Source organism: Dendrobates tinctorius, unplaced genomic scaffold (genome assembly GCF_039654945.1).
Source record: "Dendrobates tinctorius isolate UK_male_01 unplaced genomic scaffold, ASM3965494v1 ptg000093l, whole genome shotgun sequence".
NCBI classification, from domain to species: domain Eukaryota; kingdom Metazoa; phylum Chordata; class Amphibia; order Anura; family Dendrobatidae; genus Dendrobates; species Dendrobates tinctorius.
The window spans coordinates 15276597-15301857 of record NW_027361761.1 but is presented as its reverse complement, the minus strand read 5'-3'; the positions used below and the strand labels follow the sequence as shown (position 1 = coordinate 15301857).

The window sequence follows — 25261 nt, the reverse complement described above, 5'->3', positions numbered from 1 at the left end:
TTGTCCAACCCCTGTATGTTAGCAGACTACAAACAACAATGTAGTCTAATCCCGCAGTCAGGTTCTTGCTTATCTGCCCTGTATTCTATTGCCTGAAAATAAGGAAAACTATTGATGTTGAGCACAGGGACTGGAGTAACCCATGACTGCAGAAACCACACAGGTTTTGTTTCTTGGTCGCACATGAATGAGCTCAACACACAAAATGATAAGATCTGTAAATTAAAGGGATGGTCTGGGAAATCAACATTTGTGGCCTATCCTTAGGAGACTGACCTTGAGAACGACACATCTTTGTGTCGATACGCGTGGGTCCTAGGTTCCACAAAACCCAGCTGTGTGTTTCCACTTGGGGTCTGCCTGGTATCATGGCTGGAGGCAGGGGAGATTTTTGTCTATGCCTCCAGGGCTCCTGTGCTGGCAATATGCTCTGACTATCTGCTGTGAGGTAATATTGGCTGCAGCAATTTGAATGTCCCAGGGTGTATCTAAATAGAGCTTGGAGTACCATTAATAATATTTGCTGATGGTTCCCTGTGTAAGCGTGCGTCTAGCACATTTAGTATGTCTATGACAGTATTTATTTGTAAACAGCATGCATACAGGTATCAGTACTTGAAATATTGAAATATAATAATATATATCTCTATGTAGTGGGACTTCATTAATTAATGAGCATTTTCACTTTTGTATTTTGTCTGGGGTTTTGGAACCTTGAATATTGAATTGTATGTGATTATGACCCAATTTTCTTTGTTCACGTTCTAATGTCTGTTTTTGCACAAACTTTTTAAGTGTTTTTAACCATGTGTTTGTATGTAGTGTTTGCTAGAATAAAATAAAATATATTATTGTATTATAAATATTGGTGGTGATCCCTATAGTTGTTGCATATACTTTTTCTTGGTCTGCTTCTATATAGTCTTATATGCATTGGGAGATCCCACATACGATATCATTTGAGATGGTGCCCGTTTGCCCTATTGTGTTCTATCCTTAGGAGAGGTCATCAGTGTCTGATCTTTTGGGGTGCAACATCTGGCACTCCCACAGATTAGCTGTTCCTTCTGCTGTCATTGTCTACAACGACAATCACAGGAACAACTAGCTCAAATGTATATCAACTGCAGCTAGGTGCTGCACAAATTTCCTCCTATTGGTATGTATAAAATTTAAACTTCATTACTCCTTTAGAAAATAATAAAAAACAAAGATAATTAGTGCATAAACTGGCTAATTCATGTATGCCCAGGAGCCACAACAAGGCAATCTTCTTTGCTGGGAACCTAATCTAATATGTTTTCTCTCTTGGGCTGATAGCCTACATTTATAGGGTTAGGTATGATCCTGCTGTGATTAAAACCATCATATGCTGATGGGTTGAGTGCTCATTCTGAGAGCCTATGCAAATAAATATCAAAAGACTGACCATCACTTTCAAACAGAACATGTGTGAACAGGTGCATACTAAGAATAGCAATCTCCATATACAATTGTCAGCCTATGGCGGTTTTAATCACAGCAGGATCCTACCTACCCATATAAATGTAAGCTATCAGCCAAGAGAGGAAACACATTAGGTTAGGTTCCCCGCAAAGTAGATTTCCTTGTCATGGCTGCTGGGCATGCATGAATTGACAGAATTATGCTCTAAGTATCATAGATTTTAACTATTTTCTAGAGAAGAAATGAAATTCCTATTTTATGTATTTCATGTTTACATGCTATAGCGTTACAGAGTGCAACTTTATTTGTTAGTCCTACTGGTATGAATATGCGGTACATATGCAGTACCTGCCACAGCCACTATTCCATTGATGGAGCTGCGCAGCTCCACAACTGGGCATTTCTGACCCCAGCACCAGGAAAAGGTAAGCGCTATCCCACAGATCAGACATTGATTACCTACTGTTAAGACTTTTTGTAAAGTTGCCTAGTCTAATTGTATTGAATAAAATTTGTGGCACATTAATTCAGGGTATTAAGTCAATACCATAAGGAAACAGCCTTACCCAAACCTGTCAGATGACAAATGTACTAGCAGGATGCAGCAGGCCCCTTTAATATAAGCATGGGCAGCACAGGTGCAAACTACTGATAGAAACAGCCACCAACAAACCTACCGGATTATGGAGGGGATGGCTGCCTAGTAGAAAAATCCACACAAATGAGGTTTGGATAGAACGCCTGTCACACAGGTATGTGTGGTGCAAATTGTCAGGCTTATAGTCTATTGATGACACCCATAATATCAGGTGGGCTGCCCAGCACTATATACATGCACCCCACAGGGACAGACGTACACCAAGCCAACAAAAAGGGGCCTGTCTGCATCCTGCAAAAAATGAAAAAAAGGGCAATAAAAGATGAAAAAATTAATGCATATGATAAATTCATTAAATGAGGTATTGGTTGATATTTCTGACACAATAGAAAAAGTCGCAACCCAATGTCAAGGGTCCTCATACTTGCGAGTCCTAACACTAATTTTAAAAACAACTAACATAGAAAAATTGAGAAAAAAAAATCATCTTTTAAAATCATCAGTAGTTTGCACCTGTGCTTCCCCTGCCTATATTAGTTAGGCCTGCTGCATCCTGCTATGCATTTGTCATCTGACAGGTTTTAGTAACTCTGTTTCGTTATTGTATGTGTTTCTCAGTTTTTCTATGATAGCTATTAAGTCAATACCGTACAAAATAATTGACAAGTAGAGTAGCATGGAATCGTAAAACTCAGCCAAGATTAAGAATCCCAATTTAATGCACACTACGTCTGCACATACAGCGGAGAGTCTCTTACCTCTGTGAAGGACTTTTGGGGCTTTAATGTGTTGATCACATGCATATTTCCTATGATCGGTAAAGGCATAGGACCAGGAGGGAAATTGATGGATTTTTTCTGATTCTTAAAAACATTGACCAGAAATAAAATGACCACAACGGACACAAGAACAGAGATGGGATCCATCATGACCATGTCTGCAAAAGCCTAGAAAACAGGGAATAAAATGCAGATAATTCAATATTCAGTGTTTTTAGAATAAGGGATCCACTCCAGCACTCGGTCATAGGAAAAATTACACAAAATTATCTTGGAAGAGTTGAACACTTTAAAGCAGGGTTCCCCAACTCCAGTCCTCAAGGCCCACCAACAGGTCATGTTTCAGGATTTCCCTTGTATTCTACAGGTGATGCAATTATCCCCTGGGCAATACTAAGGAAATCCTGAAAACATGACCTGTTGGTGGGCCTTGAGGACTGGAGTTGGGGAACCCTGCTTTAAAGGAACCGTCCAGACAACTGATACCCTGCAAATCCCAGCATTGGGCTGAACGAGTGGACCGTGACACAAGGAAAATCAAACCTGTGTATACCTGCATCCTATATACTTCCTAAAGTCCAGCAATACACAAACACATCTGCTCTGCCCCGAATGTTCCCTGAAAAATCCAGTTTCGCTGACCCCGGCTCACAGCGCATGGCGTCCACCAGTGGTGATATAATCTCAAAGCCACAAAACGTTCATAATTTATTCAATTTTCTCTCATGCTTAAAGCTAATAAGAAAAACAGATAATATTTTAGAAAATCTGTTCCTTTGGTGCCTAAAAAGAGCCTTAGAACAAAAAAAGCTCTATAGTAAGTGCAGGTGGCTCCTCACCTCGTCCTCGTGCTCTGGTGAATCAATGCAGTCTGTATAAGATACACATAAGCTTTAGACAAAGACCTGCACTTGGGTTCATATTTCTGACTTAACTGGTTCATAGTGTGAGTAATTAGCTGGTGTAGAAAAACAGAAGCTAAAATAGGGACTCGACATACCTAATCACACTCCTAAAACAGTCAGACAGAATATTAATGACTTAAAAACAGGCAAATGATAATCTCATCTATTGTCTAATTCATCCCAGCCATCCTCGATTATGGCTGGTCTACTAGTCAATCCAGAAAAAGCTGAGAGGCATGTCAGTGTGAACATCTTAAGGCTATGTTCTCATGCAACTTTTTTTGTGGGTTTTTTTCTGTTGCATTTTTTACCGTGTTTTTTCCCTTTCCCATTGCTTTTTATGGTTGCAAAAATTGCTGCAAAAATCATAAGTTGCCTAGATGAAATGGCAGATTTCCTCATATTGGCATAATTTTCATCACTCATGTCTTCCTTAACCCCTTAACGATCACCGATACGCCTTTCAACGATGGCAGTTAAGGGTATTTATTCCTCAGTGCCGCTTTTTAACGGCAGTGAGAAATAAGGTTATAGCGCCCCCCAGCACCAGAAAATCTTCAAGGTCTCGGCTACCAGGGCAACTGAGACCCCAGAGAACATGATTTGGATCGTTTTTTGCAATCCCCAGTGTTGCAATCGCCGTAACCACAAAAAAGTCTGATTTTCCATTTAGTTCTCTCTCCTCTGATATGATCTAGCACATCAGAGGAGAGAGAAATAGGGTCCCAGGAGCCCTCCCAGTACCTCTGGTGTCCCTTGGTCCCTATGGCTCTGTTCTATGGCCCTTGGCGTCTTCTTCTGGCATGAAAATGGCGGAAGCATGTGCATTGCGCCTGCCGAGATCAATAATTAGGGGGTTTCCACTGTTTAGGTACATCAGAGGGTATCCAAATGCGGCATGGTGCTGGCTATTGATTCCAGCCAATTTTGGGTTCAAAAAGTCAAATGATACTCCCTCCCAGCCATTTGCCCAAACAGTGGCTTTCCCCCCATACAGGGTATTGGTGTACTCAGGAGAACTTGCACAACATTTTTTGTGGTCCATTTTCCCCTGATACCTTTGTGAAAATACAAAAGTTTGGTTCCAAAGCAAATTTTTTTCCTTCCACATTGCTTTAGATGTCGTGAAGCTCCTGAAGGGTTAATAAACTTCTTGAATGTGGTTTTGAGCACCTTGAGGGGTGCAGTTTTTAGAATTGTGTCACGTTCAGGTACTTTCTGTCATATTGACCCCCCAAACTCACTTCAAATGTGAGGTGATCTCTAAAAATATTGATTTTGTAAATATTGTTGGAAAAATGAGAAATTGCTGGTCAACTTTTAACCCTTACAAGGCTGGTTTCACACTAGTGTTCGATCGCGCGGCGCATCGTGCGCTATCGGGCGCACGCGCAATGTCCCCCTATCTTTAACATGGTGATCACAGGGTCTTGCGAATGTACGCGCTCTTCAGCATTTAGCGTGCTCTGTGCATTTTACATGTTGCATTTTTTTTTCCGGCAGCATCGTTAAAAAAATCGCGCGTGCACGTGTGCATTCGGTGTGCAAAAATAGCATTACAGTCTATGTGGTCGCTGACGAGCGCTTGGCACCGCGCACGCCAGCGCCTAGTGTGTGCACGCGATTTGAGTAATCAATGTCTAGACACTTGTCTAGAACTCCCCCTAAACAAGCAACATTGTTTTGGAGGAGTGTACATAAAAGAAGGTGTCTTCAGGGTCAGACCAATACTCTACAGACAGCCTTGCAGAGACCAGACAAGCATTCTACAAGAGCCTTCAACCTGTGGATTCAAGCCTCAGGAGCCAAAATGTGAGTATTCCTAAAAATAATGTCTGTGTGTCCTGTAAAATTTATTATGTACTAATGTTTTCTTTTCAGCATGTCTTCTTCTGGATCGGTCTATTCGCCATCTCGGCAAGAACTGGCCCAAGCTGATCATGAGGTGAGAATTTTGCTGCCTTTCGGTAAGTATTGCTGCCTCTAGAAATGTGTTTTAATTTTTTCTTTCTTTACAGACATCGGACACGGGCAGTGAAGATGGAGTGCTGGAGCGGTCTGAGTGGGAGCGGTCTGAGCGGGAGCGTTCTGAGCGGGAGCGTTCTGAGCGGGAGCCGTCTGAGCGGGAGCTGTCTGAGCGGGAGCCGTCTGAGAATTCTGAGCGGGAGCAGCGTAGTCAAGTTGTGGCGAGCAGACGCCATGTGAGTATATATATATTTTTTTCTGTCTTTCTTTCTTTTGCTTCTTTTCTGTTTCTTTTTGTATCTTTTCCATACTTCTAAACATTCTATATTTTTTTTTCCAGGTTCCACAGCAGGATGACGAAGAAGTCTACATCAACAACGAGCACCTCATCCACCTTGTTGAGGAGTGCATCCCATTGTGGGACAGCTGTGACCAGCAGTACAAAGACACAGTGGTGACCCGGCAGCTCTGGAATGAGGTGGCCGCAGCACTGATGGATGGCTGGGACAGCGCCTCTGCAGCTTCAAAAAGGGCGTTCAGTAAGAATAAAGATGCTCTGTGATACTGCATTGATTTATGGTCCTGATGGTGCTGGTGTTTTTTTGGCAAGATATATTCTTGCATGAAAAGCACCAATGCCTTGTTGAAAACTGTGATGGATTTGTGTCTTCAACTGCTGCATTGTTTTGTGGACCTGATGGTGCTGATGTGTTTTTTGCAAGATATATTCTTGCATTAAACACACCAATGCCTTGTTGAAAACTGTGATGGATTTGTGTCTTCAACTGCTGCATTGTTTTGTGGACCTGACGGTGCTGATGTGTTTTTTGAAAGATATATTCATGCATTAAACACACCAATGCCTTGTTGAGAACTGTGATTAATTTGTGTCTTCAACTGCTGCATTGTTTTGTGGACCTGACGGTGGTGGTGTTTTTTTGGCAAGATATATTTTTGCATGAAAAGTACCAATGCCTTGTTGAAAAGTCATGTAACAAGGCTCGTTAAAGGGTCGACATTGACTTTTAGGATTGCTACTTACAATAGGTGGCACTAGAGTTCTAGTTCTCTTCCTCTCTGAAGAGACAATTTGCATAATTAGCATATTTCCCAGAGGAGCATTGCGGCTTTAAGTCTCCTCATCTCGACATGCTTAGCATGTCATTCTCCGCAAGGAGAAATGATACTTCTTGGATATTGTTGAAAACTGTGATGGATTTGTGTCTTCAACTGCTGCATTGTTTTGGGGACCTGACGGTGCTGATGTGTTTTTTGCAAGCTATATTCTTGCATTAAAGACACCAATGCCTGGTGGAAAACTGTGATTGATTTGTGTCTTCAAATGCTGCATTGTTTTGTGGACCTGACGGTGGTGGTGTTTTATTGGTGCTGCAGCAGTGACTGTTTTCAAAGTTCAATCAGGTGTGTGTGTTGAGAATGACGTTAAAGTAGTGCATTTTAAATTTTTTATTTTTTTTTTTACCAACAGTGCAAAAAATCCGCACACGTTGGCGCTCGATGAAGGACTGCTTCAACACTGATGTTCGTGCTGAGGGACAGGTTCGGAGTGGTTCTGCGCCAAGGCGCAGAAGAAAGTACCGCTACCATCGCGAGTTGGCTTTCCTGAGACCGGTCCTTGCCAGCAGAGCGTAAGTTTTTTTGGGGGGGTTTGTTATTACTATGTGCTTTTCTATTCCATAGGTGATGCTTCTTGTACATTCATGATACTCATGTTTTCCCTTTCTTTCCACAGCACTTGGAGCAGCACCCTGCAACCTGTCCCGGGAGCGGTTCTTCATCGATCGACCTCGGACCCGTCCCAGCCATCCGACAGCCAGAAAGCATCTTGCAGGTCAGCAACACAGACAGCTGGTGACCAGGAAGGTGGTCCATCAGGTGTTCCCCTGTCCCAGGTCTCTGTCACTGGTTATGTGGGCACTACCCGCCAGCGGCAGAGGGTCTTGGACAGGAATGTCATGCCTGAATTCATGCACTTGAGCGAGGCCTTTAAGGCCAGTCTCAAGGCGCTGGTCGCCAGAACGGAAAGCGTTTTTTCCCTGATGGAGCGTGGTTTTAACCACATGGAACGTGGTTTTAACCACATGGAACACCGCTTCCACTCTGTCGACCAGCGCCTTGACCATCTGGAGGCCGACCTCAACAGACCAGCGCACCGTTTTTTCAGTAAAATTGAACAGGGCATGGTGGAACACCTTAGTCCTGAGCAACAGCTGAGTGTGTTACAGGCCTGCAACACTGCTTACTTGCAGGCTATGCAGCAGAATTGGTATGTTCAGCAGTCAGTGGTGTCATTTCCAACATTCCACCGCTGACTCGCTTAACCACACTACCGACTTCTGCTGCATACCACTGCATGGCCACCTGCATTTCCAGCGTAGCCGGACATCACTACACCACCTCAAGTCTGAGTGCTGCTGGACACTCCTCCACCACCACCACTATGGCAAGCGCTGCTCCTGTATGGAGCACCACCTCCGCCACAGCACCACCAGCTTGGAGCCAAACCACCACAGAACCTGCTTGGGCCACCGACACCAGTAGTCAACAGCAAAGGAGCACCGCCAGCACTCCTCAGCAACCGAGCACCTCGAGCACTCCTCATCAACAGAGCACCGCCAGCACTCCTCATCAACAGAGCACCGCCAGCACTCCTCATCAACAGAGCACCACCAGCACTCCTCATCAAAGGAGCACTGCCAGCACTCCTCATCGAAGAAGGACCACCAGCACTCCTCATCAAAGGAGCACCACCACCACTCCTCATCAAAGGAGCACCACCAGCACTCCTCATCAAAGGAGCACCGCCACCACTCCTCATCTTCAGAGCACCGCCACCACTTCTCCTCCTCGTAGTCCCCCAAGAACTTTGGCTGAGATACATGATACGCAGCCTCCTTCACGTAGCACCGACCCAACATGCTCCCCTTCTAGGAGCACCGCCACTGCCACTTTGAGCTGCACCGCCACCACAGAGCAGCAAAGGGGTGATACGCATTCCCTATTTTACAGGGCAACGCCACAGTCCACCGTCACCAGCCGGTCAACAAAAGTAAGGCGGTCACAGGCTGCAAGTCGGTCTGGGCAGGATATTCCTGCGCCAAAGAAGAAGAAAAAAAAACTTTGTTTGTCCATCCACCGTCTCCTCCTAATGTGTCTCAAACTGGCTCAATGTCCATTCCAGAGCTCCCTTCCCCCAGCACTTTTGTTGCCCCTTCTCCTAGAACCCCTTCCTCTACCTCCAGTCGTTCCTCGTCTCTCCATACACCCAAAGTCTCCAATTCTTCCCCCAAACGTCATTCCTAATAAAGTTTTTTTTGGTTCTTTTTTGTTACAAAATAAATGTGCACTTGTGCTTTCCAAAAATTTGGAATGGTTACTGTGTCTATCGCCAACTACACACACTGCGCCGTACACACACACTGCGCCGTACACTTAGCGTTTTTGCAACAACATACTGTATATCTCCATTACTGATTCCTGTTATTGTGTCAGTCTTGGAGATATGTGTGATGTTAACAAACCAAATCTACATGACTTGCCTTTTCAACAACAGTCTCTACATTCTAGAGATATTGCACATACTCAATCCAGTAGGGTTCCCCAAATCCAGGCCTCAAGATCCAACAAAAGATCATGTTGTATGGAATCCTCTGCTTGAAAATTTTTTTGCAACTATGGTTTCCATACAACATGATCTTTTGTTGGATCTTGAGGCCTGGAGTTGGGGAACCCTGCTGGATCTAGTGTGTTCAATATTACTAGAATGTAGAGACTGCTGTGGAAAAGACAAGTCATATAGGTATAATCTACATGACTTGTCTTTTCAACAACAGTCTCTACATTGTAGGAATATTGCACAGAGTGCATCCAGCAGGGTTCCCCAACTCCAGGCCTCAAGGTCCAACAAAAGATCATGTTGTATGGAATCCTCTGAATTTTTTTTTGCAAATATGGATTTCATTACAACATGATCAGTTGTTGAACCTTGTGGAGTTGGTGAAGATGTAGATTGGTTTCGTTGACAAAACATATCTCCAAGACTGACACAAGAAACGTCAGTAATCGAGATATCTGGTGTATTGCAAACTGAATAGAGTTGGTTTCCCTAACTACAGTGTTCAAACCAAACTAACATAGCATGTTTTTAGTAATTACATCGGAGTTCAAAAAAAAATTTAAACATGATATGTTGGCTGACATTAGGATTAAAGTTTTAAAATCATTGCTATAGAGAATGGTGTTGAGTGCAAGGTATATCTATTGTTCTCATTTAAAAAATGCAAGGAACTATAGATACTGTATACCTTGTAATTAACCACATAATCTATATAGTCACCTACTCTGGAGTATTAGTGAAATCATGATGCACTAAACACAGAATCATAAATTCACTGATACACCAGACTACTTGCTAATGGTATTGGGAGTGTAAAAACAGAGAATGCACTCAGTACAGGTATCAAAACAGTTTTTTTTATTAACATACAAGCAACATGCAAGACAAATTTTTTAAACCATTTGCAGTTGAAAAGTACTTTTTGTAGTTAAAGAACTCAGAGCCTGTTCTTTTGGGCTTGATAATCCTGATGTGTTTCCCATCCACTGCTCCCAAACAGTTGGGGAAATTGCATACAGTCCAGAATCTTTTAGCGATGTCCAACCACTTTTCTGCGGTTGGCATGGGCATGAATTCGGGACAGAAAATGTCCAGAGAGCCCGGCAGGTGTCCGCTACAATTCCAGACAAAGTGGAGATTCCAATCCGGTACTGGAAGTGCAGTGAGGAGAGAGTCTCTCCAGTAGCCTGGAATCTGTTACAGAAAGAAAACAACAAAAATTAATATTTGTGTTTATGTAATTTTTTTACACACGTTACATTAAAACAAACAAAAAAAAATTAGGCAGCATTTGGTTCAATACATGGCATCCAAAAATTAATGCAGCTTGTAGTTACCGACATGGCAGAACTGTAATTCTGCCAGATTTGGAAGAGTACATGTCACAAGCAAGAAAATTCAGCAGACATTGGTTTAGCAAAACTACGTACCTTAATGTGACCAGGAGCCATTCCTCAGGAGTAATCGCACGCCGGAGATGCGTGTCCTGTCTCCGGATGACTTCTTTTACCAGAACAAGCAAATAGTGAAAGGATTCTTTGGTCATCCGGGTATAATTCGTAAATTTCTCCGGGTTTGCCTGGAGCTCCCTGTAGAGGGAGTGGTACGCTCCACGGCTCTCCCGAAGATCCATAATGGGATGTATCCACATATGCCGCTGCTGCCGTCTTCGCTGCCTCTCTCTCTCCCTCTGTTCATGGCAAGCAACAGCATAAGCCTGAGCCATCCTGATGTCCAGATCCAAGTTGAAGGGAAAGCTCTTCCAGCGCAGATCCATGTTTCTCAAGTCAAATGCAAGCAAATGTGAAGAATTCAGGTGTAAACTGGGTCTATATAAAGAATTTCCATAGACACACTCACTGGTGTCCCATTGGTGGAATGTGTTGCAAGAATTTTTCAAGGATTTTTTCTCCAGTTAATTGCGCATAAAAAATGCAAACGCATGAAAAACGCTTACAAACGCATAAAAACGCTGCGATTTTTTGTTGTTATGCGCACAATAATGCAACAAAATAACGCAGCGTTTACCAGCATTTGCGTGCGCTTTTGACATGCGCTTCATGTGCGCCCCAAACGCAGCGCAAAAAAACGCTAGTGTGAAAGTAGCCTAACATAGCAAAAAAATTATGCTTCCAAAATTGTTCTGATGTAAACTAGACATGTGAGAAATGTTATTTATTAATTTTGTGTGATATGAATCTCTGATTTAAAGGCACAAAAAGTAAGTTTGAAAACTGCAAAATTTTCAAACGTTTTCCAAATTTCCATTTTTTAATAAATAAATGCAAGTCATATTGAAGAAATTTTACCACTAACATGAAGTGCCATATGACGCGAAAAAATATTCTCAGAATCAGTGGGATACATTGAAGCATTCCAGAGCTATAAGGCTGGTTTCACATTTGCGTTAAAACAACGCTGCGCCCTGCGTCGTTAAGCCCCGCCCTGAGCCGGCTCCCTGCCCGCCCCATCCGGGATCACCGCCTACTTTCGCATTTGCACGCATGCGATCGGCGCACCCTATCTTTAGCATAGGGTGCGCAGATCATGCGCTGCCAGTGTGAAAGTAGCGTGCTGCGCACTTTTGATGGTGCGCCGTGCGCGGCGAAATGCAACACGCTGCATTTCGTCGCGCACGGCGCACCATCAAAAGTGCGCAGCACGCTACTTTCACACTGACAGCGCATGATCTGCGCACCCTATGCTAAAGATAGGGTGCGCCGATCGCATGCGTGCAAATGCGAAAGTAGGCGGTGATCCCGGATGGGGTGGGCAGGGAGCCGGCTCGGGGCGGGGCTTAACGACACAGGGCGCAGCGTTGTTTTAACGCAAATGTGAAACCAGCCTCAGTTCAAAAATTAACAGTGGTCAGAATTCAAATTGGCTTGGTCATTAAGACGTGATTAATTCTGTCCTTTCTATTTTTGTAGATTACATCAAGCTATGTAGTATGTTGCAGTCTACGGAAGATGTTCAAAAGTAACAGGCTGACTTGGACAAATATTGTAAGGGAATCCGCTTGGCTGATGAGGTTCAATGTGGAAATGTGTAGTTATGCATTTGTTCTAAGGCATGCATGTTCTAAGGTTATGCATTTGGGCATCATATGTTCTAAGGAGAAAAAAAAATAGGAGAGTTACAGATCATACTAAAACTAATGGGCCAATTCACCAAAGAAATTTCTGCAGAATTCTGTGATAATTTGCTTTGAAAAGTTGCAAAATTTATGCACAACACAAAATTAAGCGAAAACGTTGGAACTTTTGGTGTTTTCACGACAGTCTCAGCCAGCCCGATCAAAATGGGCAGAGCTGAGGCGGTACATCTCAGTTTGTCTTATTCATGATGAGCTGTGGTGTTCTCAATGTCATAGGTCTCACCCTAGCCAGGGACTGGAGTAAGATTTCTGATGTGGTGCTCATGCACTCCTAATTCATTAAAAGGCATGTACCTCTTAATTAATCAGGCCCCCTCCTAAAGTCTGGCAAGATAGTGATCAGTTTTGATAAATTAAAGCCATGATGGCTTATTATTTTGGTTGGTCCCCATCACCTACCCTTCCTCCTATGCTCAATATTGAGATCGCACAAATTTATTAGCAAGAAAATTGAATTTTTGGTGAAAATGCAGCAAGACATATGATTTAGAATTTCAAACACTCTGCAAAGCCCTTAATGTAAAAGTTTCTAATATCAAAGGACAAAAGTTGGGATTCTGTCTGTCATGAACATAACACACACTCATGGGTAAAGAAAAAAGTGAAGACCTATTACAGGGAGAAGCTGCACCCACACCCAAATAGTCTCTGCACAAATTAGAAGACTCTAGCCACACAACTCAAAAACACCACCTCGGACCTGGCTTCCTAAAAGGTCATCAAGAGGTTTCTCATACCTCCTGAGGAACCAGAGAGGAAGTTGTAAAACTCTTCCATCAAGAGGTGTTCAGGAAGATGCAAAAACCCAGATTTGGAAAATTAAAACATGTTCATATAAGGTAAAAAGGAAAGCTAAGAAGAGCCAAAACTAAAAAAGGAACACATGTAAACTTCTAGAAACCTAAAGTAGTGAAAGGAAGAAGAACTGGGAATGAAAATAAACAGACTCACTACAGTAATTCAGCTGGTGTTTACCACGCAAGGTAAGCAAACCCCTTATCTGAAGAGCTGGAATTCCTAAACCCAAGATCAATTAAAGGTATAGCCAGCAAGAAAGTGCAGTGAAGAGTCAACATATAAAATTGAGCCCAGAATGTGATAGGACAGATGAAAACAGAAAAATGAAAAACACCCCGAGAAGAGCAAACTGTTATGAATGGGTCACCAAGGAGGAACAACAAAAAGCTAAGTCCCAGAAAACCAGAGAGGTTGGTAACTATGCAGATTGCAGATCCCTGATCTTAACCACACAACTAACAGTAGCAGTGGAGCGTTCCTACGATGTTCCTATATGCCTCGTCACCGCCGGTGGACTACATAAACCTAAAGCAAAAAAAAGGGAAAACTAACTGCCCCAGAGCAGACCCCAAAGGAATAGACAGCCCCCACACAGGGGGACAAAACAGCTCCTGCACCAGTCTCAGAAGTGTCTACCTCCACTTGAAATGGAAGTGAGACATCAGGTTTCCGTAAAACTGGAGCTGAAGTAAATCTCCGATTAAGCTCCTGAAATGCCTCAGGAGACCAATTCAGCACATCAGCGCCCTTCTTGGTCAGATCAGTCAGTGGTTTGACAATACTAGAAAAATTACCTATAAATTTGCGATAGAAATTAGAAAAACCCACAAACATCTGGAGAGCCTTCAAAGAAGTAGGCTGAACCCAATCATAAATGGCCTGTACCTTGGCCGGGTCCATTTTAATAGTCGATGGAGACAAGATAAATCCCAAAAATGAAATCTTCTGTACACCAAAGTGGCACTTCGATCCCTTAACAAACAGGGAATTCTCCCTCAAACTCCGGAACACAGTCCGGACATGTTCCACATGGGAATCCCAATCACTAGAAAATATCAAAATATCATCCAGATAGATGATCAAAAACTTATCCACAAAGTCTCGGAAAATATAATTCATAAAGGACTGAGGACAGAAGGGGCATTAGAGAGCCCAAAAGGCATCATCAGGTACTCAAAATGTCCCTCCAGAGTATTAAACGCCGTCTTCCATTCATCCCCGTGCTTGATGCGAATAAGATTATACGCCCCCCTGAGGTCAAGCTTAGTAAACCAGCAGGCACTCTTAATTCTGGAGAATAAATCAGACATCAGAGGTAACAGGTACTGATATTTAACCATCATCTTGTTAAGGGAACGATAATCAATACAAGGCCTTAATGAACCATCTTTCTCGGCCACAAAAAAAAACCCAGCACCTAAAGGTGACGAAGATGGTCTAATATGAACCTTCTCCAACGACTCCTTAATATAGGATCACATAGCATCATGTTTGGGTACAGATAAGTTGAAAAGCCGACCCTTGGGAAATTTACACCCAGGCATCAAGTCAATTGCACAGTCATAACTCTTATGAGGAGGCAAAGACGCAGACTTACTCTCACTAAATACATCAGAGAAATCAGCCAGATAATCAGGAATATCATGAGACTGAGGAGAGGTGGAGAAAACAGGAGCGTCTCTAAGAACACACTGACAACCCCAACTCACCACAAACACAGATTTCCAATCCAAAACTGGGTTATGAGTTTGCAAGCAGGGGAACCCCAGAACAATGGTATCGTGCAAATTATGCAGCACCAAAAATTTACAATTTTCTTGGTGGTCTGGGGCAACTCGCATTATCACCTGGGTCCAAAACTGAGTTTTATTCTCCGTCAAAGGAGTGGCATCAATACCCCTCAAAGGAATAGGCGTCTGCAGAGGCGTCATGGACAAACCACAATGTTTAGCAAAGTCCAAATCCATCAGATTCAGAGCTGCTACTGAATCCTCAAAAGCCTTAGTGGAAAATGTGGACAAGGACAGATCAGAGTAATTGCCAAAAGAAACTTAGGTTGTATACTGCCCACAGCAAATGTGTGTGCAAAACATTTCTCTTGTTTAGGGCAGACAGAAATAGTATGAGAGGCGTCTCCACAGAAAAAACACAGCTTATTACGCCTTCTAAACTCCCGACGTTGTGCCCTAGACAAAACCCCATCACATTGCATAGGTTCAGATATTTGTTCAAAAGGTGGCAGCGCCTCCCGTGCATCGATCAACTTGAATGGCTAATGACATAGAGCCATCCAGACCAGAAGGAACATGAAATCCCACCATAACATCTTTTACGGTCTCTGACAAACCTTTCCGAAAGAGAGCTGCCAATGCACTATCATTCCATGTAGTAAGGACCGCCCACTTTCAGAATTTTTGACAGTACAACTCTGCAGGATCCTGACCCTGGTCTAATGCCATCAGGGTTCTCTCAGCTTGATCAACGGCATTAGGGTCATCATACAACAACCCCAAGGCTTGAAAAAATGCATCCACATTAGTCAAAATAGGATTTTCAGGTGTCAGAGAAAAAGCCCAATCCTGGGAATCGCCGCGCAGCAAGGAGATGACAATTTTAGCCTGCTGCACACAGCTCCCCGATGAATTAGGCTTCAAGGCAAGAAATAATTTACAATTATTCTTAAAATTCAGAAATTTAGACCGATCCCCAGAAAACACATCAGGAGTAGGAATCTTAGTGTAATACTAGAGGGAAAACTAAGTTAGAGAGTGGACCCTCTGGATCGTGGATCCGGAGCCCCTGGGCCGAGCACACCAGGTGAAGACCGACCCCTATACAGGGATCGTTTGGGGCAGGACCACAGAGGACGGAGGCGCGACAGCCGGAACCAAGAGGGACGGCTCCACGGACAGAAGGACAGGGGAGGCAACGGTGCGAAAAACGAGCAGGGACCAGTGGCGCAGGACAGAAACAATACGGAAGACAGGCAAGTGGAAAGACCAAGGCGGACTGGAGACAGAGGACGGCACCGGGGATGGAAGGCAGCGCCCAGGCAGACTGGAAGGGAAGGGAGAAGTGGAAAGACCAAGGCGGACTGGAGACAGAGGACGGCACCGGGGATGGAAGGCAGCGCCCAGGCAGACTGGAAGGGAAGGGAGACACGAGACAGGGGGCGGCAGGGCGAGTCAGGCGGAAAGCGGTTGAGCTACAGGAGAACTGTAGAGGCCAGAGGGTGCAGAAAAACTACACAATCATCAGGCGTCCTCCTAACAGCGAGGACGCCTGAAGTACAGCAACCCCCGGAAGTGCGTCACCCAAGCCCGCCCCTCAGCGCCGCCCACCGCAGGAGAGAGAGCGCGGAAGGCGGCGAGCGCTAACCAGGGGGCGGGAGCCAGGAGCTGCCGTAAGGACGAGTGGACGGCGGGCACGTGACCGGGCGGGAGCGCGCAGGTGAGGAAACGCTGCAGCGCGCGCCGCAGCAGAAGGGGCATCGGCGGGCATAACCGCCGATGTCACAGTACCCCTCCCCTTACGCCCTCCCTTACTGAGATTGGCCAAAAACTTTTTCAGAATGCGAGGGGCGTTGATATTTTCCCGAGGCTCCCAGGACCTCTCCTCGGGACCAAAACCCACCCAATCGATAAGAAAAAGGGTCTTACCCCGGGCTTTTTTCATAGCCAAGATGTCCTTGACCTCGAAGACGTTATCCGAGATAGCAGGTGAGGGAGGGACGATGGAAACTGGTTGGAACCGATTCAGGACTACGGGTTTCAGGAGCGAGACATGGAAAGCGTTGGGCACCCGGAGCGAAGCAGGCAACCTCAGTTTGTAAGCCACGGCATTAATACGTCCAATCACTTCAAACGGTCCAATGTACCGAGGACTCAGCTTATAAGAGGGAACTCTCAGACGGATATGTCGAGTTGAAAGCCAGACCTTGTCACCTGGATGGTACGGGGGCACATCCTTCCGTCTCTTGTCTGCATGTTTCTTGATTCGGTCGTTGGCACTTTTGAGCGCATCCCTGGTCTCTCTCCAAATCTGCGAGAATTCTTTAGCAAGAGAATCGGCTGCGGGTACCCCTGTAGAGGTGGAAAAAGGCAACGGAATACCTGGGTTTTGACCGGTTACCACAAAAAAAGGTGACCTGGTGGTAGATTCACTGGGATGATTATTGTGCGAGAATTCAGCCCAAGGTAAGAGCGCAACCCAGTCGTCCTGATGAGCGTTGGTGAAGTGACGTAGGAAGGTGGTTAACCCCTGATTAATTCGCTCCACTTGCCCGTTGGTCTGAGGATGATATGCGGAGGAAAAGTCGAGAGATGTACCCATAAGCCGGCAGAGTGCCCTCCAGAAGCAGGAGGTGAACTGGACCCCCCGATCCGACAGAATCCGCTGAGGAAGACCATGCAGCCTGAAGACCTGGTGGATGAAGATCTCAGCTAACTTCGGGGCGGACGGTAGTCCCGGTAAGGGAATGAAATGGGCCATCTTGGAAAAGCGATCTGCCACGACTAAGATGGTGGTACATCCGGCTGAGCGGGGTAAGTCAGTCACAAAGTCCATGGCGATCTGCTGCCAGGGGGCCTCAGGAACTGGCAACGGGTGAAGAAGACCGGCGGGCAAAGTCCTAGCCACCTTATTCTGGGCACAGATTGTGCAAGAGGCCACGTAGTCCATCACATCCTGGCGAAGCGTGGGCCACCAATAATACCGGGAAAGCAGTAAGAGAGTCTTCTTGGTCCCAACGTGTCCAGCAATTTTGGAGGAATGTCCCCAGCCCAACACCTCTATACGTTTGCCTGGAGGGACGAAGGTCTTACCGGGCGGAGGGACAGCAAAATTCACAGGAGCCACGGTGATCATCATAGTAGGCTCGATGATATAGGATGGGACTTCCTCCCTCTCTGAAGACTGCAACGACCTGGAAAGGGCATCGGCCTTGATGTTCCTATTACCCGGTCGGAAGTGAAGTTGGAAGTCAAAGCGGGAGAAAAACAGGGCCCACCTGGCTTGCCGGGCATTGAGCCTTTGGGCAGACTGCAGATAGGCCAGGTTCTTGTGGTCCGTGAGGATGGTAAAGGGATGTACAGCTCCTTCGAGTAAATACCGCCATTCAGCCAAGGCCATCTTAATGGCCAGTAATTCACGGTCTCCAATGGAGTAGTTGCACTCCGCCGGTGAAAAGACTTTAGAAAAGAAGCCGCAAGGAACCTGCCGTCTGGACGAAGCCTGCTGGGACAGGACCGCCCCCGCTCCAGTGGAGGAGGCATCCACTTCCAGGACAAAGGGTCTGCTGGTCACAGGCCGATGCAAAATGGGTACTGACGCAAAAGAACGTTTCAGAGTTTGGAAAGCGTTTTCCGCTTCAGGGGACCAGCTGTTGGGCTTCGTTCCCTTACGGGTCAGGTCCGTGATGGGTTTGGTAACCGTAGAAAAGTGAGGCACAAACTGACGGTAATAGTTTGCGAACCCAAGAAACCGCTGGATGGCCTTAATCCCCACTGGACGGGGCCACTTGAGTACCGCACCGAGTTTTTCGGGATCCATCCTTAGACCGGAGTCGGTGACGACATATCCCAAGAAGGGTAGTGACGACTGCTCAAAAAGGCATTTCTCGATCTTGGCGTAGAGTTGGTTCTCTCGAAGGCGGTGCAAGACCAAGCGTACACTTTTGCGATGAGAGGGCAGATCGGGGGAGAAAACGAGAATGTCGTCCAGGTAGATGACAACACAAGAATAGAGTAGATCCCGGAATACCTCATTGATAAATTCTTGGAACACAGCGGGGGCATTGCAAAGGCCGAATGGCATGACTAGGTATTCATAATGCCCGTCACGGGTATTGAAGGCCGTCTTCCACTCGTCCCCAGCACGGATTCGGACCAAATTGTAGGCTCCCCGCAGGTCTAACTTCGTGAAGATCCGGGCTCCTCTCAGCCGGTCAAAAAGCTCCGGAATCAACGGAAGGGGGTAACGATTTTTGATGGTGATTTTGTTCAGACCCCGGTAATCAATGCAAGGCCGCAGTGATCCATCTTTCTTCCGGACGAAGAAAAAACCCGCGCCTGCGGGAGAGGAGGACTTTCGGATAAACCCCTTGGACAGATTTTCGTGGATATATTCCGTCATGGCAGCGGTCTCGGCTGGAGAGAGAGGGTATGTTCTACCTCTGGGAGGAACCGCTCCAGGAATCAGGTCGATGGGGCAGTCATAAGGCCGGTGCGGAGGCAGGGAATCTGCCTCTTTCTTGCAGAAAACATCAGCATAGGCGTGGTATGGCACAGGAAGACCAGGGAGGTCTGTAGGCTTGAGCTGAGGATGGGAACGGACCAGGGTACGTAAACAGCTTACATGGCAGGCGTGCCCCCAGCGCAGGATCTCTCCGGAGCGCCAGTCGATAACTGGCTCATGCCGCCTAAGCCAAGGTAGCCCCAAGAGAATGGCGTGGGATAACTGAGGCAGGACATAAAAGGCAATCTTTTCAGAATGAAGTGCGCCAACTTGCAGGTTTACTTCAGTGGTTACCGTGGTGATGAGCCCAGGAAGAGGTTTGCCATCAACGGAGGTGATTGCTCGAGGGTTACTTAGGACGACCACGGGAATCTGGAGTCTGTCAACCTCCTCCTGGTGGATGAAGTTGCCTGCCGCGCCCGAGTCCACATACGCCTCCACAGAGCTACGCCCCCGACCTGAAATAAGTAGAGCTGAAACAGTAAGTGGAAGAGAGGGGGTCGGATCACCTAGGGGGCCCTCTCCTACCTGGCCTAGGCGGATGCGTTTCCCGGTCTCTCAGGACAAGTGCGTATGAAGTGATTGGCCCCTCCACAATAGAGACAGAGTCCCTTGGTCATCCTCTCCTTACGCCGTTGTTCAGACAGCTTGATGCGATCTACTTGCATGGGCTCAGGGGCGGTGTTACTAGGGAGAGCAACGGTGCGCGGAATGGGAGCTTGGTATAACCTAAAGGGCCTCCTCTCCCTGGCTGACTCTCTGGCGCGTTCCTGAAAACGCAGGTCAATACGAGTAGCCAGGGAGATGAGATCTTCCAGGGTGGTGGGAAGGTCACGCCCGGCCAACTCGTCTTTGATTTTACCAGAAAGGCCTCTCCAAAACGCACCAACCAGGGCTTCGTTATTCCACCCCAGCTCCGAGGACAAGGTCCGAAAACGGATGGCGTATTGCCCTACCGTAAGGGACCCCTGGCTGAGGTTAAAAAGGGCCTCTGTGGAGGAAGCAAGGCGTCCAGGTTCATCAAAAACCTTACGGAATGTCTCCAAAAAACACTGGATGTTGGTCACCACCGGGTCATCCCTCTCCCATAATGGATTCACCCAAGCCAACGCCTCCCCCTCTAGATGGGAGATTATAAAGGCCACTTTAGCACGGTCCGTAGGATACTGTTGGGGCGACAGATCAAAGTGCAATCTGCACTGATTTAAAAATCCCCTACACAATTTTGGGTCCCCACAGTACCTGGGCGGTTTACCGAGACGGGGGGGAGGAAAAGAGACGGTGTCCCGGGCTTGGGTGGAAGCGGCCGCAGAGGACTGCAAAGAAAGCAGCCGATCATCCACGGACGCCATATACCCCAAAATGTGAGACTGAGCATCGCGCTGTTGTGCGAGCTCCTGCTGGAGACTGACTAAGAGAGGTGCGTGTGCTGGGTCTGCGGTTTGAAGAGCGGAGAGCCGGGTGTCCATGGACTTCATGAATGACATGATACGGGTCTGATTTTCTCTAAGGAAGAGCAGTTCCTTTTGAGTGGCAGCCGCGGCACCGGCGGGGTCCATGGCCTGATGATACTGTAATACTAGAGGGAAAACTAAGTTAGAGAGTGGACCCTCTGGATCGCGGATCCGGAGCCCCTGGGCCGAGCACACCAGGTGAAGACCGACCCCTATACAGGGATCGTTTGGGGCAGGACCACAGAGGACGGAGGCGCGACAGACGGAACCAAGAGGGACGGCTCCACGGACAGAAGGACAGGGGAGGCAACGGTGCGAAAAACGAGCAGGGACCAGTGGCGCAGGACAGAAACAATACGGAAGACAGGCAAGTGGAAAGACCAAGGCGGACTGGAGACAGAGGACGGCACCGGGGATGGAAGGCAGCGCCCAGGCAGACTGGAAGGGAAGGGAGAAGTGGAAAGACCAAGGCGGACTGGAGACAGAGGACGGCACCGGGGATGGAAGGCAGCGCCCAGGCAGACTGGAAGGGAAGGGAGACACGAGACAGGGGGCGGCAGGGCGAGTCAGGCGGAAAGCGGTTGAGCTACAGGAGAACTGTAGAGGCCAGAGGGTGCAGAAAAACTACACAATCATCAGGCGTCCTCCTAACAGCGAGGACGCCTGAAGTACAGCAACCCCCGGAAGTGCGTCACCCAAGCCCGCCCCTCAGCGCCGCCCACCGCAGGAGAGAGAGCGCGGAAGGCGGCGAGCGCTAACCAGGGGGCGGGAGCCAGGAGCCGCCATAAGGACGAGTGGACGGCGGGCACGTGACCGGGCGGGAGCGCGCAGGTGAGGAAACGCTGCAGCGCGCGCCGCAGCAGAAGGGGCATCGGCGGGCATAACCGCCGATGTCACACTTAGGTTCAGCAGCATGTGACTGAATGAGGTAGGTGGAAATTCCCTGCACTTCAGCAGCAAGTTTGTCCACACGATCAGACAATTGCTTAATCTCCATTAGGAAAAAAAAAAAAAATCCTTCTACGGCCCCAGAAAAAAAAGAGGAAAAAATCTATAAATAAAAAAAAAAAATTCTGTCACTTTTTTTTTCTTTGTCTTTTAAACAATTCTTCCCTGCATTTGAGTACCCTAGAATCTGCGGTATGGCAGGTGATTCTGTTATAAATGGGTCACCGAGGAGGAACAACAAAAAGCTAAGTCCCAGAAAACCAAAGAGGTTGGTAACTATGCAGATTGCAGATCCCTGATCTTAACCACACAACTAACAGTAGCAGTGGAGCGTTCCTATGATGTTCCTAGATGCCTCGTCACTGCCGGAGGACTACATAAACCTAAAGCAAGAAAAGGGAAAACTAACTGCCCCAGAGCAGACCCCAAAGGAATAGACAGCCCCCACACATGTATTGACGGTGAAGCAAGATGAAAACACAAAAATAGGCAGGAAAATAGGCTGAGCAAATGATGGGGCCCGACTAACTAGAAAGGACAGGAAAGGAAAGCCACTGTCTGCAATCTGCCAAAAAATCCTACCAAAATAATGTCCAACACGTCTGATAGCAAAATTAACCCTGAAGTCACTAGACTTCTCCCACTATATCAGCACTCTGAAATATTCTGAAACAGAGCAAAAAGAGGCCAATCTAATAAAGGACAAAAAGGCAAATTGGCAAATACAGATAAATAGGAGTGGAAGTTCAGCATAGCCCCAGCAGGGGCAAGCTGACCACACAAGAACCTGAATTGACCAACAAGCGCAAGTGTGAATATTAGCAAAAAACAAACTTAACTTGAGAAGACTGGAAGAGAGCTGAAGTCCAAGACCTGAGAAGCAGACTGAATCACCAGCACCAGGATAGGGCGTCGGCTGTCTTATATCCAGTCTGATACTCCAGAGATCCAACCGTTATCCTCCTCATCAGGTGGCAGATCACTACCACTTAAACCGACCTCACTACCTCCTGTCACCACCAGAGGGAGAATGGAACGAGAACTCTCAACTGGTGGAGCAGAAAATGAGCTCATAACAGCAAACCAAGAAAGGAGAACAAGGAAAATTAAAACCATCAGCACATGGACAGGGAAGATAAGGCAATAGCTCAGCAGACCGTGAAACTGACCACGAAGTAACAGTTATGCGGATCAAATCCCTAAACTGAGCCATGTCATTGTCTCGATCTATCAGATTCTTGCCCTTGTCCATTATTCTGAAATAAGTCTGACACTGGGTCAGATACTGTATATTAGGCTATGCCTAATATACAGTATCTGACCCATGAAGCAGAACAGGTACAGGTACAGGTTGTCAATGTTATTCAAGTCACTTGTCAGTGATTTTACTGGAAGGCTACAATGCATGGCAGCCTGTTTCAGTGTAAGTTCTAAAATGGATCAGTGAATGGATAAATGATTGTCAGAAATCAGTTTGCAAAACCACAAGACTCATTGTAGATTTCAGATATAACATTCAGCAATGTAATATATTCAGTGCACCTAAAACTGTTTCTTACATTTACATTACATGCTTATATTATATTCAATGAAATAAAAGGTGTAACTATCAGCAGAGAAAGTTCTCACCGCGCAGTGTCGATCATCCAGCCAGCTCTGTCTTATCTCCGAGTTGTGTGTTGTTGAGGTGAATATTTAAGCCCTCTACTGGCAGCATCTGTTAAAATGTGATTCAAGTCCATCCCATACATTCCAATGTGGCTTTACTTAACCCCTTAGAGTGGATTCACATGGGGTAGATTTTGGGGAAAATGTCACAATTTAATGCAATTTTTTGAGGCAATGTTAGAATGTATTCAAAAAGAATAAGAGATATAAAAGGAAGGTTATATTCTGTGCTTCCTACTACTGGAGCCAGGCTTGGCTCTGGCTCAAAAGCTGCATGAAGCTCAGTAGATTCCGTAAATTTTTTTCTTACAAGGATGCATCGGAGGACACACTAAAACTGAGGGCAAAAAAACCAACAACAAATTATAATTCCCTATTACATTACAACCATCTTGATTGAAAAAAACAGAAATTTAGAAATTTTTGCAAATGTATAAAAAAAGCGTACCACCCTCCCCGTGCCCTCCGTTCTGCTAATGACCTGAGGTTAACATCCTCATTAATCAGAACCTCCCACTCCCGTCTCCAAGACTTTTCAAGTGCCGCGCCAATTCTTTGGAATGCCCTACCCAGGCTAGTACAATTAATCCCCAAACCCCACAGTTTTAAGCGTGCCTTAAAAACTCATTTGTTCAGACTGGCCTATCGCCTCAACGCATTAACGTAAATATCCCTGTGTGGCCCATTTCTAAATTTTTTACCATAAACAGGTTTCTTGCATCATGTTCTCACATGCTTTTTGCATTTAATAGCCCTCTGTGTCTGTACTGTTACATATTTAGACTGTTAACTGGTTCATGTAGCAACAGGAACACCCGATTCTTACACTAGGGAAGGTCCAAACCATAAAAACAATAAAAGCAATTGTTACCATCCACTTTTCGTGTCTCCCCTTTTCCCTTATAGATTGTAAGCTTGCGAGCAGGGCCCTCATTCCTCTTGGTATCTGTTTTGATCTATGTCTTTATTGCTATGCTATGCTGCAATGTCTATTGTCTGTACGAGTCCCATCTATAATGTAAAGTGCTGCGGATTATGTTGGCACTATAGAAATAAAATTATTATTATTAAAAAGAAAAACTGAAATATCACATGGTCATAAGTATTCAGACCTTTTGCTCAGACACTCATATTTACGTCACATGCTGACCCTTTCCTTGTGATCCTCCTTGAGATGGTTCTACTCCTTCATTGAAGTCCAGCTGTGTTTAATTAAACTGACAGGACTTTATTTGTAAAGGCACACACCTGTCTATATTAGACTTCACAAGTCACAGTGCATGTCAGACCAAATGAGAATCATGAGGTCAAAGGAACTGGCCAAGGAGCTCAGAGACAGAATTGTGGCAAGGCACACATCTGGCCAAGGTTTCAAAATAATTTCTGCAGTACTCAAGGTTCCTAAGAGCACAGTGGCCTCCTTAATCTTTAAATGGAAGAAGTATGGGACCACCAGATGTCCTCCTAGACCTGGCCATCCAGACAAACTGAGCAATCGTGGGAGAAGAGCGTTGGTGAGAGAGGTAAAGAAGAACCGCAATATCATTGTAGCTGAGCACCACAGATAAAATAGAGACATGGGAGAAAGTTATACAAAGTCAACTATCACTGCAGGCCTCCACCAGTCAGGCCTTTATGGCAAAATGGTCCAACGGAAGTGTCTCCTCAGTGC

At 45.9% G+C, this 25261-nt stretch overlaps 1 protein-coding gene across 1 annotated transcript in view; it reads right to left on the bottom strand.

The window, feature by feature from the left end:
* The window catches only part of LOC141098572 (cytochrome P450 2C5-like), a 150970-nt gene extending 127287 nt beyond the window's left edge, over positions 1–23683 (bottom strand). The window contains exons 1-2 of the mRNA XM_073586478.1: positions 23551–23683; positions 2803–2991 (exon numbers count right to left, since the gene is read on the bottom strand). Of these exons, the coding sequence (XP_073442579.1) occupies positions 2803–2979 (177 nt within the window). The 5' untranslated portion in view covers positions 2980–2991; positions 23551–23683. The remainder of the gene's footprint in view (positions 1–2802; positions 2992–23550) is intronic.
* Positions 23684–25261: the final 1578 nt, after the last annotated feature.